This window comes from Hydra vulgaris, chromosome 10 (assembly GCF_038396675.1).
Source record: "Hydra vulgaris chromosome 10, alternate assembly HydraT2T_AEP".
In the NCBI taxonomy this organism is placed as follows: Eukaryota; Metazoa; Cnidaria; class Hydrozoa; order Anthoathecata; family Hydridae; genus Hydra; species Hydra vulgaris.
Window position 1 is genome coordinate 28167773 of NC_088929.1, and position 22032 is coordinate 28189804.

A 22032-nucleotide genomic window follows, 5' to 3' on the forward strand; every position below is an offset into this window, starting at 1 on the left:
TTTATATAATTATTAGTTTTATGACTTTTCATTTAAAATATAATTATTTATATCCTTTATATAATTATGTATAGCTTTTTTCATAATCATTTTTTGGTAATGAAAAGTGAAAACGGTCTGCAATTAAAAGCTTTCAAGTTATTACACTTATTACACTTTTAAAAAATTTCAAAGCTCAACCACATATCCAAGACTTAGTTATGTTACTGATGCTAATTAAACTAAGTTTAGTAACTGAGGTTAGCAAGACAAAGTTTAGTAACTGTGGTAAGTGAAACTATTTTATAAATTTTTATCAAAATTTTACTTAATCAAACTTCAATTCAGTACTTTAAGTAAGTTTAGTATTTTCAACAATACTTGAAAATCAAAAATTAACAATTTCTGATATTCAGATATTATTAAGAATAATTAAATCGCATTAACTTTCTCAGATATTGCTAAAGGTTTTTAAAAAACATTTTCAGATGTTAATGAATGTTTTTAAAATTTTTAATTCCATGCCTATATGAGATACATTTGAAAATGGGAACAATGTAAGATGACAACTCTTTAATTTTAAAGTAAAAACTAGTTATAATTTAATAGTTTATCTTTCAACATAAATAGAACTAAATGGAAGATAATATGCTTGCAATTAAAAGAAAACATTTAAACAGAAATTAAAAATTAATGCAAACTCTCATAAGGATTGAGGGGGATTTGAACTCAACTTTGAACATAACAAAATATAAAACATTAAATGTAAACAAAATGTCAAATATAAGTAATTAATAATTACCATTGCCCAGAAGTGAGCTGAGGAGGATCATTTTGAGCAATATGATATAATGCACTCATTGCATTCATTTTAAACAATGGAGGTTGGCGTTCAGCTGAAATAATTACAAAGCAGAAATATAAATGAATGCAGAAGATTAAAAAATATAGCAATATTATATTATCGTTAAAAAATATTTTTAAAATATTTAACACAACTTTTGTTTATACAACTATTGTCTCTAATTCTTTCTTAACATTTTCCAAATTCAAAAACAGTCTATTTAATTGTTTATTAAATAAGAAAGTTTTTTTTTTATTAAATAAGTTCTTCCTATTTTCTACGGTCCTTTACTGCTAACTATCTATTATCCATTATTACTTTGTACTCGTTTCAATGCTGGTTTATCTTAATATAATTGCTACGTTTAATGTTCAATGTTGTTTTGCTTTTGTTTTTTAAAGTAGTTTTAATTAGTTACTAGACTTTTCTGAATTTGAAAGAGTGCGTTCTTAAAATGCACGCGGTCATTAGGGAAAGATCTATCAAGCGAGTTAAAACTTTTTACCTTTTGGAATATAATTATTATTTATTAATTTAGAAATATTACATAAAGAATAATATTAAGATTAATAATCATTGTTAAGATCATATTATAATTGAAGTAAGTATCAAAAATAATTTAGCAATTTATATATAACATTTTTATTAGATATAAAGTAGAAAGGATCGCACCTTTTAATTTTTAAAATCGTTTACATTCTGTTTATTTTAGTTTTTCTTTAAGCTTTATTTTTTTTTAGCAGTTTTGTTTTTATTGAGGTTATATTTTATTTTTTAGAAGGAAAATAAGGGTATGGATGAGGCCTAACTATTTTTTATGCAAAAAGTTATACTAATACTATTTCCATAAAATTGGTTATTACTACTTTGAAATTTCTGTGATGCTATTAACTATTTTTGTTCTTTTTTAGAAAATTTAGAAAAATAATTTGAAACTTTGTGCCAACACTGACATGACATGTCACATGTTATTGTATGTAAAGGTAACCTACTTAAAGTATGTAACTTTATTAAAGGATTACAGTTAAAAAGTACAGAAAAAAAATCTAAAGGTAAAGAGTATTGTTTGTATATATATATTTATATTTTGTTCACTTTAAATCTTTTTAAATTTTCTCATGTCATTTTTAAAATTTTTGTTGCACAATTCAAGTTATATATGTTTATTGTTTACACATATGCTTTTTTAATAAGCATGTGTATGTGGTAATATGTGCTCTATAGCTGTTTTATAAATGTGTTTTTATAATAATGTAAAGTGTTTTTTTATTGTTTGCGTATGTGGTAATATGTGTTATATAATTGTTTTATAAATGTGTTTAAATGTTTATACAAGGTTAAATATATATATATATATATATATATATATATATATATATATATATATATATATATATATATATATATATATATATATTGTGTTTATAGTTGGTACATTTATTTATATTATGTTGTTTCCATGTTTTTAAAGTGCTATGACTTGGTAAACCTGTAGAGCAAGATTTGTAAACCTTGCCAGCCAAGTGATGTTCTTATAGCAGAGGGTTACACGCCAGTGTTTAGTGTCAAACTGTTACTGCTTTAGGCTTAGGTGTTTTCTAGCCTTTATTATTAATTATTCTGGAAATACATAAAAATATCTTTTAATAAAATTTTGCATAATGTTGTTACTTATATTCTATTGTATACAACTGTTATGTTACTTAAGTTATGTTATATACATATTATATTATCTTATAGTGTGTGCTGATGTTGTGTGTTGTTGTTGTGATGTTTGGGGCTTAATGATAAGACGGAATTTGTCTTCTTCTAGCCCCGGTCATGTAATTATTTTTTTATAAGTTACGACTGTAAATTTTTTTTTATCGGCAAAAGTGTAAATAAAAAAAAAGATGTTGTTTTTTTGTAGTTTTGAGTTGATAGACATTTGGCATACCATCACGCTGGTGTCTATTGTTAAAAATGATAAATAGGTAATTTCATTATTAGATCTCACTGCTTTTAATCATTCACTAAAAGCCAATACAAAATATTTTGTTACAAATTATTTTATAAACTAAAAGCCAAGACAAATAATTTTGTCATATATAAAATTTGTTTTATCTCAACTTGATTTTTTGTCTTTAAATATTTCAGAATCATGTACTAGCATAAACTATTTTCTAAAAGCTAACATGAAATAATAATATTTAACAACTACTACTCTGGTAAATCACAACAGCTTTTCTCTATAAGGTACATTAATTTTCATTTTTTGTATGAAATGTTTTTCTTATTTATTTACTTATTTGTTACATTTTTTATTTTAGATTTATCAGATGATGTATTTATGTGGTATAGAAGAACAAAATATTGTAAAGTTGAGCAAATTTTTTAAAAACCTTTACTAATAATTTTTTAAAGAAATAATATTGAAGTTTGCAAAAATGGGTTTACAACGTTTTTTTTTTTTAATTTTTCTGTGTTAGCAGTATGTTTATTATTAGAATTGCAGGTTTTTAATAATCTATTATTATTTTAATAATTTTTTATTATTTGCTAATTTATTTATTTATATTAATTTTTTTAAATAAAAAAAAATTTAGAAGTTAATTTTTTTTAAACATCTCCTTTATTTATATATTTTTTTTATTAGGCAAGTTAATCGTCACAGAAATGAAAGAGCTAGGCTTAAGCAAGAAGAAATTAATAATCGACAAAATGCTTGGTATGCTGCTCGGCAAGCAGCAAATAATTTGAACCCAAATGAGGAGAGCATAGTTAGGTGAATTGAAAATAAGTGTGCAGAAATGAAAGATATAGGCAAGATAAAATTAATAATTAACTAAATACTAGATATGCTGCTAGATACGAAAGAATGCATTGCATAGCAAGAAGTAATACTATTCCAGATTATAATTATTTATATATAAATGAATTATATTTGTCAGCATTGTGGTGCTAAAAAATTTCCTGATAAAACACATTTTTTATGTTGTCATAATGGAAAGGTAGTTTTGTCACAACCTTCACCATTTCCACAAGATTTATTTAAAGGAAATTATGCAGATTAAAATGCCAAACTGAAATTTTTTAAATATATTCGAAATTATAATTCTTGTCTTTCTTTTGCTTCATTTAAAGCTAATGTAGTTCAATCCATGAATGATGGGCCGCCATGTTTTAGAATATGTGGTCAAGTTTTTCATCATAAAGGTAATCTTAGGCCAAATCAAGATATTCCGCTGACATATTGTCAACTATACACCTATGATCCACTTGCAGCAGTAAATTTTAGAATGCAACAACATGATAATGATCTTTGCTTAAATGATTTAATGTTTTGATTGCAAACTATTATTAGTAAAGAGAGTCCATTTGCTCCTGCATTTAAAAACATGGCTGAAGTGGAAGATGAAGAAATTCGTCGAGCAGCTATAGAAGGTCGCTCAGTGTCAGATGTAAAAATGTCTTTATTTGAAAGGCAAGTTAGAACGTCGCTATAATCTCCCTTCACATAATGAAGTTGCAGTTGTATTTATTGGTGAAGATGGTGCACCACCTGCTTCCAGGGAAGTTGTTATTTACCCAAGAGGTCATCCTCTTAAAACTATATCAAGTATGTCTGCCAACTTAGATCCTATGGTTTATCCTTTATTTTTTCCAAGGGGTGATGCTGGTCGGCATAATCAATTGGTTCACAACCTCGAATGTGCTACATTGGTTAGAAATCATGTTACATCTCAGTAGTACAATTATAAACTTTCAGTTAGACAATTTTTTTCTTCACCCTTTTATGGCAAAAAACTGTTTCAGCAATATGCTGTTGATGCATATGTTAAAATTGAAGGCCAGCGCCTTACTTTCATCAGAAATAATCAAAACAAACTGAGAAGCGAGCAGTATAATGTCTTACACATACATGTAAACAACCTTGGAAATGATTATAATGTTAGACTAGGGCGTGTTGTAGTTTTGCCATCAACTTATGTAGGAAGTCCTAGACCTTTAAAAGAAAACTTTGAAGATGCTGTGACTACAATTAAAAAGTATGGTAAACCAGATCTTTTTATTACTTTTACTTGCAATCCAAAATGGTGCAAGATAACTGAAAATTTATATTCAGGTCAGACTGCAAATGATAGATCTGACTTGGTTACTAGAATATTTAAACTCAAATTAAATAACCTTCTCAATGACATTTTTAACAGTGTATTAGGAAAAGCTGTAACACATGTTCAGGTTATTGAATTTCAAAAGCGTGGTTTGCCACATGTTCATACTTTACTTCACTTTGCAAATGATGATAAGCTTGAAACAACACAGGATATCAATAATTTAATATCTGTAGAAATTCCAGATCAAATTGTTAATCATGATCTTTTTGACATTGTTAAAACTTGCATGATTCACTGTCCATGTGGCATACTGAATCCAAATTCTCCCTGCATGAAAGATGGGGTGTGCAGTAAAAATTATCCTAAAGAATTTAATGCTAACACAGTAACAGTTCATCATGGTTATCCACCCTATAGACGTCTTGATAATGGTTTGGTTATCAATATTAAAGGTAGCAATGTAGATAACCACTGGGTGGTACCTTACAATCCATGGTTATCAAAGAAATATCAAGCTCACATCAATGTTGAAGCTTGCATGTCTGTTAAATATTTGTACAAGTACATATACAAGGGTCACAACTGTGCAAATATTTTAACAAATGAACAAATTAATCATGATGAAGTAAACACTTTTTAGATTGTCATTATGTTAGTGCACCTGAAGGATTGTAGTGAATTTTTGAATATCCAACAAGTCATGTCACACACTATTATACGACTTAAAGTTCATCTTCCTTAAAATCAATTAGTGTATTTTAAAGAAGGAGCAGAACAAATGGCTTTAGATTGTGCAGCTCAATGTAATACGCACCTAACGACATGGTTTAAGTTAAATACTGAAAATGAAAGAGCACATTGCTATTTGTATGTAGATATTTCTTATCACTTTATATTTGATGATAATCATTGTAAATGGAAGGTTAGACAAAAGGGTGGTAATATGGTGGTAGTAAGAATGTATAACGTTAATCCAACTGGAGAATTATTTTTTCTAACACTTTTACTTTTGCAGGCAAAAGAAGCAACATCTTGGGAAGATGTGTGTACTGTTAATGATATTGTTTTTAAAACATTTTGTGAAGCATGTGTTTTAAAAGGTTTGTTGCAAGACAACACTGAATGGCAGAATACTCTTTCTGGGGTGGTTTTAACGCATATGCCAAAGCAAATTAGACAGTTGTTTTCAATAATTTTGACCCTTTGTGAACCTGACAATCCTTTACATCTCTGGGATACATACAAAGCTTTTATGATGGAAGATTTCATTCACCGCTCAGTATTTCATTCACACTTCTAATAGCTGAACAAGCTACTCTTTGTCAAATTGAAAAGATCATTAATCAAAGTGGTAAAACGCTGGCTGATTACAATCTGCCTGTTATTGATAAGTTTATAGGTTTAAATCTAGAAAATTTTGATGAAAATGTTCAACAATCTATTGACAAAGCCAATCGAATGAGACTGTTGCTTAATGTCAACCAATTAAATGTATGTAATGCTATCCTTGCTGCACTGAATGAGCAACCGAGTGTAGAAAATAAACATTCTAGATTGTTTTTTATGGATGGACCAGCTGGTAGTGGAAAAACCTTTACATATAATTATTTGATTACTGAAACCATAAGTAGGAGCTTTAAATCTGCTACAGCTGCATGGACTGGCATAGCAGCAACTCTTCTTACAAATGGATCTACATTGTGTGGCTTATTCAAACTTCCTGTCCCAATATTGGATAATAGCACATGTAATGTAACTCCTAACTCTATACAAGGGCATTTTTTAAGACAAGTTACTTTGTTTTTGGTTGATGAAACATCCATGATACCTAAACATGCCTTAAATGCAATTGATAGGTTGTTAAAAGATATTTGCAACAACTTTCTGTTCGGAGGAAAGATCATTCTTTTTGGTGGTGATTTAAGGCAAATTCTGCCTGTTGTGAACAGAGGACAACCAGCGGAAATAGTAGAATTATGTATAAAATGTTCTTTACATTGGCAATGGGTGCAGAAGTTTGCATTAACTGAAAATATGAGAGTACAAGATGGGGAAAGAGAATTTTCCCAATGGCTACTAAATCAGTGAAGATATTTATAACTTTTTTGTTGCTGCTTTTTCTTTGGTGATTTTTTTTTTATTTTTTAAATTTTTTTTAATAATATATTATGTTGTATATTTGATTTGTTTTGCTCTTTTTTAATTGAAATTTTAATTGTTTTTTCACCAATTAAACTTAAATATAGTTAATTGATTAATTATTCAATTATCATAATATAATGATGCTACATTCTATTGTTAAAAATATTTAATTGGTGGTTTAATTTATTAAACTTCCTACTTTTAAAATTTACTATAAGCCAAGACAATATATTTAGCTATATAAATGCAATTTATTTATATCTCAATTTGATTTTTTATCTTTAATGTTTATAGTTTGGCTCCTTGAAGTATTTGTTATTTTGCTTTTTAATTAAAACATTTTAAATCTATTGTGATGTTTTTAAATTAAACTAAAGTTTACTAAGTTAACTAAGCCAACATGAAATAATGTCATTAAACAACACTGAAAAGCTGCATCATGACAGCAACTGAAGTATGACAACAGGTTACCGAAAGCAGGTAAATTGCTTTCCATTTTTGTTTTTTTTTCTCTTTTCTTTTATGTCTAATTATCTGTTACAATTTTTATTTTAGGTTTGTTATGACGCATTAATGCAATATAAAAGATCAAAGCTTACATATTTTTTAAAATTTGTTATACACATGTTTGATTGTAAATTAAATTTTTTTTGTTTGAAATGCATTGGTACTCAATTGCTTAGTTATTTATAATAAACTTAGTTATTTTTAAATAAATTTATTTAGTTGTGTGCATTTAACGTTTTTAAAATAACAATTTTCTTTCTTAAAGAAAAATTAATCAAAGTGATACCAAAAAACTAATAACTCCTGTATAATTTAATTAATTATTAAAATTAATATGAAGTTAAGAAAGTTAACTTCACATTAATCTGAATAATTAATTAAAGTTCATGTTATAAAAAATATTACAAGAACTTAGTTGATATTTTCGCCAATTTAAAGCATGATGAAATGTTACTAATTTGTGTCAGTAACTAAAAACTTATTGTGCTGAACTTTGGGAATGTTGAGGGAAATGGTTCTGCCTCAAACTGATATGACTTAAGTCAGTTGTAAATTACTCAAATAATGTTAGATATTAACTGGTAAATTTTTTTATAACCTCTTCATACTTTTAATGTTAATTTTACTGATGGATTAATACTTTTAATTTAAAGACATTTTTCTAAAAGGGTATAAGTTAAGGTTTCACAACTTTAAATTGTGGAAAACAGCCACTTTAAATCAATTATGTAACAGACCGACCATAACCCATATTACAGGTTGCTTTCTGCTAGTTAATAATAATCATTGTTCTTTTTTAATTTTTTTCTTAAATTAATATTGTTCTTTATATTACCATTTTATTTTGAACTCTCACTATTAGGAATCTCAAATAAGTTAACTTGATCTGCTTTTCAAAAAAAAAAAAAAAATCAAAACAAAACAGTTTAAGAAAAAAAGACTTGTAATTATTAGAAAAGTTTTCTTATATTACACACGATCCTGTATATAACATCATATAAGTGTTTTATTTATAAAAATATTTTGTTTATATTATATAATTTTTATTTATAAAAATATTTATTTATATATATATTGTTTATATATATACGCAACTTTATTGCTATGCAGTAAAGCTGCACTTATTTAGAGAACCCACTTGAAAAGTGTTGATTAATTGCAATCAATACAAGAGATTTATAAAATCTTTTTTTTTCTTCTATTAAACACATAAATTTGATAGCACAGTGGCTTAGTGTACTGTCAATGGTGTCGCTTTGCTATGGTTTAAATCCACTCCTTTTTACAATACATTTAAAATGTTTTTAATCTGGCTGTATATATTTATAGAAAAAAAACAAATATAGCAAAATTAATTTTATTTTTTAATATAAAATTTAAGTGTTTTTGCTAGTTACAGGCTTTTTCCTTTTTTTTTGCCTCCACAGCAGTACCTTCTTGCAACATTAGCAGGACGGGCTTATTTTTTTTTTTTTTACTAAGTTTCAGACCATAATTTTTTTTATCTGCAGTTTATTAGAACACTCACTTCGTTAATTAATTTTGAACAAAATAAAATTTTGAATGTAAAATCTTTTTTCCTATAAGGGGTCGCCAATAAACTATGTCATGTAATTTTTAACTATTTTGGACTCTTTCCCACCTTCACCCCCTTGTAATGAATTATAACGCTTTACTACCCTTCCCCTCCCTAAAATTACATATCAAATTCATAGCCCTTCCCCAACATTTTTTTTGTGGTTTTAAATACGATATTATTTTTAATTATCTTACCTGCTTTTAATTATCTAATGAATACAATTTAATACACATAAATTTTAATTATTATTATTAAACATTACTTTAAAAGTCATTATTTGTAGGCACATAAATAATAAACCCACAAAAAACTATTGTAAGCAAGATATTTTTAAATTCTTTGATTTTTTTTTTAAACTGTTATAATTGAGTAGAGCCGTGGATGAGCAAACTTGCATATTATAAGGTGCAGTGAGCAAGAGTGCAGGTTCATCTACCTCTTAAGTAATCAAATTTTTACACTGCGGTAGTGGTGTAGTGGTAGAGCGCTCGCTTCACAAGCAAAAGGTTCTGAGTTCGATCCCCACCACGACCCTGGTAGTACCGCACTTAACTTGTTTCACCGCGCAGTAGCCATTTTTGTCAAGGTTCATGTTTCAGTTATAGAGGTGAGAGAGGGTTATAACCACAATTAAGTAGCCTCCCCTTATGTAGTGGCCTTCTCAGCCTTGGGGAGGTGAATTAACATAAAAAGAAAAGAAAAAAAAAGAATAATAATTAATGCATACTTAAGCTGACTGACAAAGATGTAGTCGCAGTGTAGCTACATACATCAACTGAATTAAATAGGTATGGGGAAAGTGGAGTGTACATATATTCTTTTGCACTCCTATAATTCGATTTAAATTTGTATAAATTAACAGTGAGTAAACAGAGAAAGAACCGCAGAAGAATTTTTGATAAGTATATTATTTAAATAACTTCTTTAGCAATAAGTTAGTCACAGTACAGGTTACGTTAACATAATATTTTATGCTAATGCATATTAACTATTTTTGTTGTTTAAACAATTATTATATTATTATCTTGATATCTCGAACTCTCAGGGGACCAGAAAAAAAGTTCGAGATATCAAGAGTTCAAGATTTTGGCTCGAACAAGTGTGCAAGGTACTGGAAATAAAGTTCGTGATACAAAAAAGTTTGAGATATCAAGTAGTCGAGATATTGATAGTCAACTTTATACTATTATTAATTATTTTTTTATCAATGATATATCAGCTATATCATTGACTGATAAAGCCGTAGACTCAACAATTTAGACAGTCAATCCAATTCAAGTTAAATTGGCATAGCTGCAGTCAAGTGTACATCAACTCAGGGTTTATGATTTAGGCTAGGCATTCTTTTATTCAAGAGTTTTTCTAGACTTGAAACTTGAGAGAAAAAAAATTGCATCACAAAATTAAAATCTTGCATTTTTCCCACATGAAACAAATTGTCACAAAAATACAAAATCTTGCATTTTTGTGACAATTACTGCAACAAACTTTTTTCTTGTATTATACAAAATCGGTCTTTTGAAGTTTTTAGAAATTCTAAGTCTTTTTTAAAAATACTCTTGCTTTGATTTGTTATAGTATATAATATCTTTATATGTGTTATGTATATAATATCTATAGAACTTTTAAAATGTTTTATTTTGTATTTATTATTTATTAACATCACCAAAATATTCGAGCATTGTTTTACTTACCTAGTTCAATGCATGTAATCCCAAGAGACCATATATCAACCTAAACATAGTATATAGCATAGGTAAGACATAGCAACAAGGTAAGACATAGCAACAATTTCTCCATTAATAAACTAATTGACCAAAATGGTATAGATAAGGAATATTTTTCTTAAAACCATTATCTTAAACAAAATGTAATAATTATTATATTGTTACTATAACAAACTTATGTAATATATATTAGATTGAATGGGTCTGCAATGTGAAAATTAAAAAAATAGCTTAATAGTGCAAGTTTAATTATTAATCAAAAATTTAAATTTCTTATAAAAAGTTTTCTTATTTATAAAGTTAAATTAACTTAAATTTAAAAACCTTTAAACTTAAGCCTAAAATACTTTAATTTGTAAGTTTTTGGTTTTATTAAATAAAATACAAAACTTAGAAAGAAAATAAAATTACTGCAAGTTATTTAATATTATCTATTCTATTTGCATGGTAAGTTATTATTATTTAGTATATTTGCATGGTAAGTTATTTATTATCATCAAGTATATTTGCAATGTGCAAAAAACTATTGTACATTGCAAATATACGTATTGTCCCCTAAAATACTTTAATTAAAAAAATGGAATTTCTTTTATAGAGATTTATTTAATTAAAAAATCTTTTAAAAAAAAGCAACATTTATTTGAGAATTTATAAGCATCCTCTAATTCAAAAGAATAATTTTTCTATATGCTGCTTGCTGCTATTTATTTAAGAACTATTTGTTTACATTATTCTTTAAGCAACTTTTTTCAAGTCAATTGAAAATTTTTCAAGTCAAGCAGTCAATTTGAAAATTTTAGAACCTTCCAACCTTTTTAACAAGGTATGTGTACAAATTAAAAATGATGGACCAGATAAGAAAGAATGCAAATAATAATAATAATAATAATAAAAAAGACATTTATGCTGGCTAATGTTTTTAATATTTATTTTGACATCAAAATTCTGTTAAATCTAAAGCTGTGTTCCTGTTCAACAAATTGAGCTGTATTCTTTCTCAGCAAATTGAGCTGTGTTCTTTCTCAACATTATCCAACCTCACAGAATACTTTTTGTATTATTATTTAATACTTATTTTAAACAACTATAATGTCATAGAAACTTTGATGACAGAGATTATGATGATCAGAGAATAATTCTACTTTTTAAACACAACAAATAATTTATACGCTTTTAATTTAGCAACTAAATAAAAACAAATATATTAAAAAATAAAAAAACTTATGTTGAATATACTTTGCCATCATACTGCCCTTCATCCATAGCAAGAATAACTTCAGGTGACATCCTCAAGAAAAATATTGTTTTTTAAAAAGTAGTCTATTATAAAACAACATAATATTTTATTTACAATTCCAAATGAAGTTAATATTATTTACAATTCCAAATGGAGTTAAACTACAGCATATATATATATATATATATATATATATATATATATATATATATATATATATATATATATATATATATATATATATATATATATATATAAATATATCAATATATATATATATACATAAATATATCAATAAAATACATACATACATACAATCTAATATTATAAAATAAATTATTAGGATATTGCGACATATAAGGTCATAATATCCTAATCATACTTTCTGCACATTAACTCTTTAAATGTGCACTTATTTTTTAGAAAAATAGAAAAACAAAGAATAATGAAAAAATTTATATATATATACAATGTATATGTATAATATACAATATATATGTATATGTATAATATACAATATATATATATATATATATATATATATATATATATATATATATATATATATATATATATATATATGTATATATATATATCTATATATATATTTATATATATATATATACATATATATATATATATATATATATATATATATATATATATATATATATATATATATATATATATATATATATATATATATTCAATTGTTCAATATGTATTCAATATGTTCAAATATATATATATATGTATGTATTTATATATATATATTCAATATGTTCAAATATATTTATGTATATATATATACATATATATATATATATATACATATATATATATATATATATACATATATATATATATATATATATATATATATATATATATATATATATATATATATATATATATATATATATATATATATATATATATGTATATTAGGGTGGTTCAAAAAACAACTTTTTTTTAAATAGTCTGCTGCACTTAACTAAATGTGTTCTATATAATACAAAAACACAAGGTTTAAAATTTTTTTGAATAAAAAATATTTTTAGGGGTGCCTCAAGACCCTTAAAAATTTGACTGGTCCCTAATATTAAAAAAAAAAAAGTTTTTCTAAAGTATGTCAACCTGGTACTCAAAAGAAGCGAAATTATATAAAAACTTAAAAAATAATAATCAATTTATATAAAAAACATGTTTAAAAAAATTATTTTAAAAAAACTTAAAAATATTGATTTTTTTTATGTTGATATTATGAAAATAAAAAAAATTCAATTATATCTGAAATTATATTTTTATGTTAATTTATTATTATTTTTTAAGTTTTTATATAATTTCGCTTCTTTTGAGTACCAGGTTGACATACTTTAGAAAAACTTTTTTTTTCAAAATATTAGGGACCTGTCATGTATATATATATATGTATATATATATATATATATATATATATATATATATATATATATATATATATATATATATATATATGTATTCATATATGTATACATATGTGTGTGTATATATTAGGGTGGGTCATATTTTTTAAATTTATTGTCACAATTACAAAAAGTTGCTATAATATGAAATTAAAAAGAAAATGATGAAAATTGGAGCTTTCTTCAACATCTTAAAGGAATAACTTTTGCTTAAACTTTTAAAATAACGCTTTTCTACATAGTATGAATTCACCAAATGGAATATTTCAAATTTTATTTAATTAACTATACCCAAACTCGACATTGATCACTCACTGTTCTATTGTTTAAGATTGGTGAATTATAATTGTACATGTTAAATGTCACATATAATATTGATTTGTTGGCACTTGATATTTATGTTCACAAGAGAACATGACTTTTTTAAATTTATTTTTTTTAAATGTGTATTTTGAATGTTTTTTTTATTCTTATTCTTTTTAGATTGCATATTAAACTTGAAGAAAAAGTTTATCAAAACCAGAAGTGACACAGAACACTCAGTATTCAGTCAACCTTATAAATTTCCAGAGAGTCAATAGCCGACAAAAGCAGAAGTCATTAAGCATTATCTATACATCAGACAGGCAAAGACTTTCTCACAATTTTTAGACTCTGAAGAACCATCAATCAGAGATGTAAATAAGATAGCAACTGAGATGCATGCAAAATCATTAACGTTTGCTTGAAAGATATATCATTCGATTCACCACAATACATATTAGATCCAGCAAAATTTAGAAGTCAAAGAAACCTGTGGCAACAAAAAGATATTGAAGAACATGCAGAATTAGTTAAAGAAATCATTGGAATCAGTTTTGATGGCTGTATAGACAAAACCCTAAGGTTAGTGGAACTTTGATCACATTTGTCCACAAAGTGGTAAAGCAGTTGATCTTGCAAAAGAAAACATTTCTGTTTTAAATGACAGAAATTCTCTTGTGACTTTACAAAGTATTGTTTGTGATGGAACCAATGTAAACATGGGCTGGAAAAATGGTATCATTTGTTTACTTAAAACTCTATTGGCAAACCTCTTCAATGGTGCATTTGTTTTCTTCATTTGAATGAGCTGCCTCTCAGAGCAATTTTCACTGCACTTGATGGCAGTACATCTGATCCTACTGTATTCAAAGGCATTCTTTGTGAACAACTATATTTTGATGCTCATTTTCTACCGATAGTTAACTTTGCCGGTGTAAAAATAGAGTACTCAGTAAAGATCAGAAATACTTAAAGCATGCAATGCTGTTACCCGAGGATTCCAAAATTTGGATGTAGAAATGAAGAAGTATTTCACAAATACTCCTCCCGGAAATCTTAATAATGCCAGGTGGCTCACATTTGTGAATTACCTGCTTTGGTTATACCATAATTTTGTTAAGTCAACCATAAATCCCACGACGAGACTGATAAAAGTTGTTGATTACACCATCTAAGTTTACTGTTTCTGTTTTTTTGTCGGTTTTTAATCAAGAAAAATTGGAAATGTGTTAAAGGAGCATGGAATTTTTTCATGATTATGAAATGTATTCCTTAATCATCCTGATACAATAGCAATCGCCCAGAAAATATTGCAAAGAAACTGCTATTTCATTCATCCTAAAAGTATTTTATTGTCAGCCATCAAAGATGAAGACGAATAAGATCAAAGATGAAGAGAAGAGAATACTGATGGGGTATACATATTTTTTCTCTACAAAAGATTTCTCTAAATTTCCATAATTCCTAATATTTAGAAATGATCGACTGGTCAAATGTTGATATCTCTCCTCCTCCGATTTTATCTGAAGTGAACAATGAAGACCTCTTAATCAGTGTTACAAATGGCACTCTTCAAGTTCCTGATATTCCATGCCATTCTCAAAATGTTGAACGCCTGATTAAAAAAGTATCTAGAGTATCAAAGATTGTCACAACTTATCAAAAACAACATGGAATGCTTGTTTCCGCTTCAAACTCAAAACTTAAATATCCAAAAATTGGCAGTAAAAAGGACTTTATATAAAAATTTTGCATTTTTACATTCTTTTTTAGTATACATATATTTTTAGTATACAAATACAACTAGGCTTAGTCGGGAAGCAGGAGCAATCGCTCTCGATTACTGACCACGAAAATAATATTTAGTTGCAAAAAACTAGCCAGGTTTTGTAGTTGTTTTAAGAACATTTAAGTTTATGTATGTCCATAAAACAAAAAATTTTTGTTTTATGGATATACATAAACTTAAATGTTCTCAAACAGAATATTCTCTAACACTAAAAACCAGCCAAATCTACTAACAAACTAATTCTATTGGTTCAAAAAATACGCTGACTAAGCGAAAAAAAGTTCTTGAGTTTTCTGTTAAATTGTTTTAAAAATCGTATTATTTGAAATTTGTTAAGTTTTTAAATTGCTAACATAAATTGTTTTAAGAATATACTATCAAACAAACTATTACTTTAATACTATGGCTTATTCTCAGAGCTACATCTGCAAAGCTGTAAATCTTTTAAACTATTATTATTTGTTTACAAAAATAAATGTTTTAAATATATATTTTTTAAATTGTCAAAATTTTGAAAGTTTATTATATAATATTGATTTTATAAGTATATTATTATTTTTTATTTAAAAAGTAGTTATTTTTTATGTAAATGTAACTTTGTGTATTTGTTTTTTATTCTAATGTAATCTTTTAAAGCAGCTTTTACAATTTATTTTGTAAACAAAAAGACTTTCAACAATAATTGCATTTTCAATGAAATTGTTAATAAAAATCAAAGTTAATAAAACTAATTATGAAACAAACATACAAGAAGTTTCTGGTTACTAAACACAAACATGCATACAAAGTAACTCGCGGATGAGCAAGCACCGCGCCCAAGATCACGACAAAACACAAAGATGTATATATATATATATATATATATATATATATATATATATATATATATATATATATATATATATATATATATATATATATATATATATATATATATATATATATATATTTAGAAAGTTATTAGATATAAAGAAAAGTTTTTAAGTTCTTAGATATTGGTTTACTAGCTCTAAATATTTTCACTTCAGTTGCCATTCTTACAAACTCGTTATACTTAAACTTGAAGTTACTTTTTTCTGTTTTAAATACTAATTAAAATTAAAAAGCCCAATCACTAAACATCATAAGCAATATTGTGAAGCAGTTCTGCTTCTTCTTCATAAAGTATTTTTAACCTTTTTAGTTGATTTCTATCTAGTTAATTTAATTTCTATAGTAACTCAATGATTTAATTATTTCATTTGTTCATCTTACTAAGAAGAATTGTTTCAAATATGTTAAAATTTTCAAACTACGCAAAACATAAAATAGTTATTAAAAAAATTAACTTTTTTATTTATAAAATAATTTAGCTTAAATAAAACTAAAGCTAGCGTTAGTTTTATAAGAATCTTGTTAGACTTTTCGGGGCCGGGGGCTATTTTTATTTTGGAGGCCATTTTATGTTCCACAGCGTAAAAATGACTAAAAAAAAAAGTCTTTAAATTATAAAAGAGCGATGTTTCAAAAATATTTATATATATATATATATATATATATATATATATATATATATATATATATATATATATATATATATATATATATATATATACATATATATATATATATATATATATATATATATATATATATATATATATATATATATATATATATATATATATATATATATTATTTATATATATATTATTTATATATATATAAACCATAAACTCTGTTTTTATCACAAAACTCAATAGTTGTTATTCAATAAAAAATATTTATCTTGAAATTATGATATAAAATCTCATTATATAAGCTGATTATTACTATTTATTATTATTTCTATTATTATTAAAAAGTATGGTTTAAACTTATTATTTTAATTTATTTGACAAATCATCAGATAAAATTGGAGAAAAAGTATACAGTACAATGTAATATTCAAAAATAAAATTGCCGCTAATCTCAATAGTCTTAAGGAATTTACTAGTGATCAAACATTTTAAACTTAAAAATTGTGACTCATATATTATTTAAATCTTATTTAATTATTTCTAATAAATCAAATATAACCATCAATCAGAGTTGTTAGTCCTTAGCCTTGGCCTGGCCTTAAGGCTAAAAATTTAGGCCTTGGCCTTGAAAATTTTGGCCTTGGCATTGATTGTTTTGGTCTTGGCCTTAAAAAAAAATACATAATTTCTTATTGAATTCATTGTACTCTGCACATAACCTTGGTCAATTTTTACAAAATGTGGTCTATTTTTACAAAAATTACAGTTTTGTTAAAAAGTGGCCTTGACATAAGGCAAAAATTGAAGTCTTTAGTCTAGAAAATCTTTGTGAAGCCTTGGCCTTGAAACTCGGAATCTTGGCTTTGACCTTAAAACTCTTTGCCATGGCCTAGTCCTTGACCTTGTAACTTTTGGCCTTGGCCTTGTAACCTGTGGCCTTGCTACTTTTGCCCTTGTTTACAACTCTGGCATCAATTAAATACTCAGAACACTCAATTGCAGGTATTTATATAAAATTAAAGGCAGAGGAGTTTATAAACATATAAAAGCCACTATAGTTATTTTAAAACAAAACAAAAAAACTTTAACATTTTTAAATATACATTTTTTAATTAGAAATGTCCCGAATAGTGATTTTTGCTAAACACTGAATACTGAATATTCGGTTAGATGCTTAGTCAATTCGGTTAGATATTTGGCTGCTAAATATTCAGTGATACTTAGTTATATTGAGGGTTCCGACCTGCTTTGTTAAAGTGCATATATCAACAACACTAAGGGCGTTTTTGTTTCAATTGTGACTAGGTTGAATTACAGCACGCATGTCAAATATTTCATCAAACTTTTAAACTATAGTAATGTATAACAATGTATAATCATACTCTTCAAACCATTCAAAAAGATTACAAAAATATGATATGAGTTATACTTTAAATCAAATTTCTTTTTATGAATTTATTCCTATTTGTTAAAAATATACTTATTTTTACTATATTGTGAGGAAATATAGATACTCTCGTTATTTCAGCATATTAAAAAACATTTATAAAAAAAATAAAACCGCTGAATTATACAAAACCATTTACATTTACAAAACATTTTTGCATTCTTATTTTTAAAAATTATGAAATGTTTTTTGTAAGAGCTTCTTTTTAAGAGTTTTTTAAGTGAGTTTTTTGTGACATTAGTATTTGAACATGGGTTTTCAAAATGATGTCGTCACATAATCGTCATCATCTTAAGACCATTGTCACCAAAGGTACTTTCATTGTGTTGTATTTCCAATGCTTCCCGAACTTTCCTGTTAAAATTGTTTATTTCTATCTTTAAGGTATTGCAACCATTACAGTGGAAATTTCCATGGCAATTATTGGAATGTTCAGCTACAGCTGAATTTTCCCCTTTACCTTATTGTGCACTTGTTTGATGCTGGCATATCCGAGACAATGCCTTTAGTCCTGTTTTACCAACATAACATTTGCCACAAGAGCACTCTAATTTGTAAACACAAGGATATAAATTAACTGGTATTAACTGGTAAATTTACTTTTGGAACTAAGTAGGAAATTGGAAATGAAAGAACTGCAAAATAACATCACTATCAACAACAGCAACAAAAAAAGAAGAAAATCAGAGAGGTAACGCTTAATTTATTTAGCTGACTTTCATCAGAGAGGTAATGCTTAATTTAGGTAACTGAAATTCCAAAATATCACAAAAAATTATTCGATCTCGGACCTAAGTTTATTCCAACACCAATATCAATACCATCATATTAAGTTAGATATCAAATCAGTTAGTTAATGGAGTAATTTAAGCCCATAGGCCTGAAAAAAGCTATCCAATGATGTTAATTGTAAGCACAATTGTTACACCTATATATAGCATATCTAAATACTTAGTCAATATGGTACAACCCAATCTAAACTTAAATGAAACATGTTTAAGAAATTCGCAGCAATTTGTGGATACAGCAAGATAATGGGAAATTGATAACAATAAGATTCAGGTCTCCTTTGATGTTGTTAATTTGTTCCCTTCAGTCCCGATTAAAGAAGTAATCACTATATTAGTTGAAAGATCAAGAAATAACCAGAGCTTTATATCTAAATTAACTTTGAAGAGATCAGGTTACTATTAGAACTTTGTCTTTCTAATTGCTATTTTTTATATAAAAATGATATTCATGAGCTTGAAAACTCTGTTTCCAAAAAAATTTGTGTCTTTACCCTGGATCCCTGGAATCAGTCCTAAGAGGAGTATTTAAAAAGCAGGATATGCACCAGTATTTAAATCTCCAAAAAATTTACTTAGTTCTAGAAATAAACCTACACTACCATTCAGTGTAGTTAAGGCGATTTATAAATTATTTGGATTCTTTTATTTGGAATTAGCGTTTGTCAGCATATTATGTCCAAAGAGCTTTAGAGGCAAAAAAAAATTTTTGCTTCAAGTTTTTATGTTTAAAGAAACTTTTTTTTTATTATATAATTTTCAAAATTTTTTATTACCCCTATTTGTGAATCTAGAGAACACCATTTTTAAGTCTTTAGATCAATTCTGCTCAACAGCGTTAACTTAATTTTAATCAAAAATGTTTTGAAAAAGTGCCTTAATCTACCATAAATCCTAGATCTAATCTGTTCTAGTACATATTAAATGAATATAACTGTTAAAACAGAACATTTCTATCAATTTTCACAAAAAGTAATAGAATTCCGACAAAGAAAGAGCTTATAATTAAGAAAAATTGTCAATAAACGATCAGAACAGATAATATTATTAAACTATGATGTTCATTTTACAAAACCAACATATTTATTTAAAATCTTATTTAAGTTGGACAAGCAATTGTGATTTTAAGAAGATTTAAAAAGAAAAAAGAAAAAAAAAAAATCTCGGATCTGGGTTATTTATTTACAAACACATTTATTTTGTATTACGACAAAATCATTACTTTAATTTTTGTCTGTCTTTTCATAATTTACAGACCAGATCATTAATAGATATTGTAGTCAGCAAAATTTCACATAATAGATATTGTAGACAGCAAAATAGTTATTGTAGTCACAATAGATATTGTAGTCAGCAAAATATCACATAGACATTATAATATTTAAAAATCCCCTTAACAACACCTCGACTCGGCGCAACAAATCGACCAACACGCAAATGTTTGTTAAAAAAAAGACAGAAAAATGAGCATCACGTTTCCTTACTTTTACTTAAGCAAACATTGGTGTTTATTTAAAATTTTTAAAAACGAACACATAACTTCAGCAATTTTTTTTTCAAAATAATAATGCAATTGATAGTTTTTTATTTATTATATAAAAAACATATTTGTTATAAAAAAAAAAAAAGTTACTTAAAACACATTTTCAAGGACTTTAAAAGAAACCATGCTAATACTTTCTTCAATAGCATTACTTTTAAGTATAATAATTAAGTACGCAACTAAAGAAAGTAATTATGATTTAGCATGGTTTTTACATGCATTTACAAAAGCATGGGAAATTTTAGTTAAAATCAATGCATTTGCAATTACTTTAAAAAGAAACCATGCTTTAAAAAAACCATGCTTTAAAAGAAACCATGCTAAAACATTGCTTTCTTCAAAAGAGTGTTTTTTTTTAATTTTCTTATTAGCGTTAAATTAAAGTTAAAAAATAAATGTTATAATAAATAAAGACCTTTTTAAAGTTTCAAAAAAATTTTTAAGATTTGCAGAAATATATATAAATTTAATAGAATATATAGAACTATCTTGCTTATTCTTTTTTAATTTTTTATTGTGCGTTTAACAACACCGATAATATGATATTTTATTATTAAATACTTAACATTATAGATATAATGATATCATATTAAGTAATTAATAATAACTTAGTATAATAACATATTAAATACTAAATATTATATTATTTTTAAATGTTTTAAAAAAGAAATGTCAAAACAACTTTTATTTTATTTTTAGTTCTCTTTTATTTAAATTTCTTTTAGTATTTATAAGTAAATAAATTTAACAAACTAAATTGAGAAAAATTCACTATTTTGTATTAATGGATAACAGTTTATAGTCATAAGGTTATTGCATATAAGTTATCATTAAGTTGCGCGCACTTTGCAAATGCATAAAAAATTGTTTTGAATTAATAAAAAATTGATAAAATTCAATAAGCATCTTTGATATATTTTATTAACTAGAATAAGTTATTTGAAAATAAAACTCCCTTATAATTTAATAAAAAATTATTTGAATTAAAAAAAAAAATTGAAAGAATTGAAAATAAAACTGGCTTATTTATGTCTGACGACACAGGTTTTGAAGTGGAACCATCTATTTCTCTTTAAAAAAAAAAAAAAACAGGGCCTTTAGAATAA

The 22032-nt window shown here is 25.6% G+C and overlaps 1 protein-coding gene across 1 annotated transcript in view; it reads right to left on the reverse strand.

Moving 5' to 3' along the window:
- Positions 1 to 22032, reverse strand: part of LOC100205497 (serine/threonine-protein kinase TAO3) — a 70122-nt gene that overhangs the window by 18496 nt on the left and 29594 nt on the right. The window contains exons 6-8 of the mRNA XM_065807687.1: positions 12112 to 12163; positions 10843 to 10882; positions 782 to 875 (exon numbers count right to left, since the gene is read on the reverse strand). Of these exons, the coding sequence (XP_065663759.1) occupies positions 782 to 875; positions 10843 to 10882; positions 12112 to 12163 (186 nt within the window). The remainder of the gene's footprint in view (positions 1 to 781; positions 876 to 10842; positions 10883 to 12111; positions 12164 to 22032) is intronic.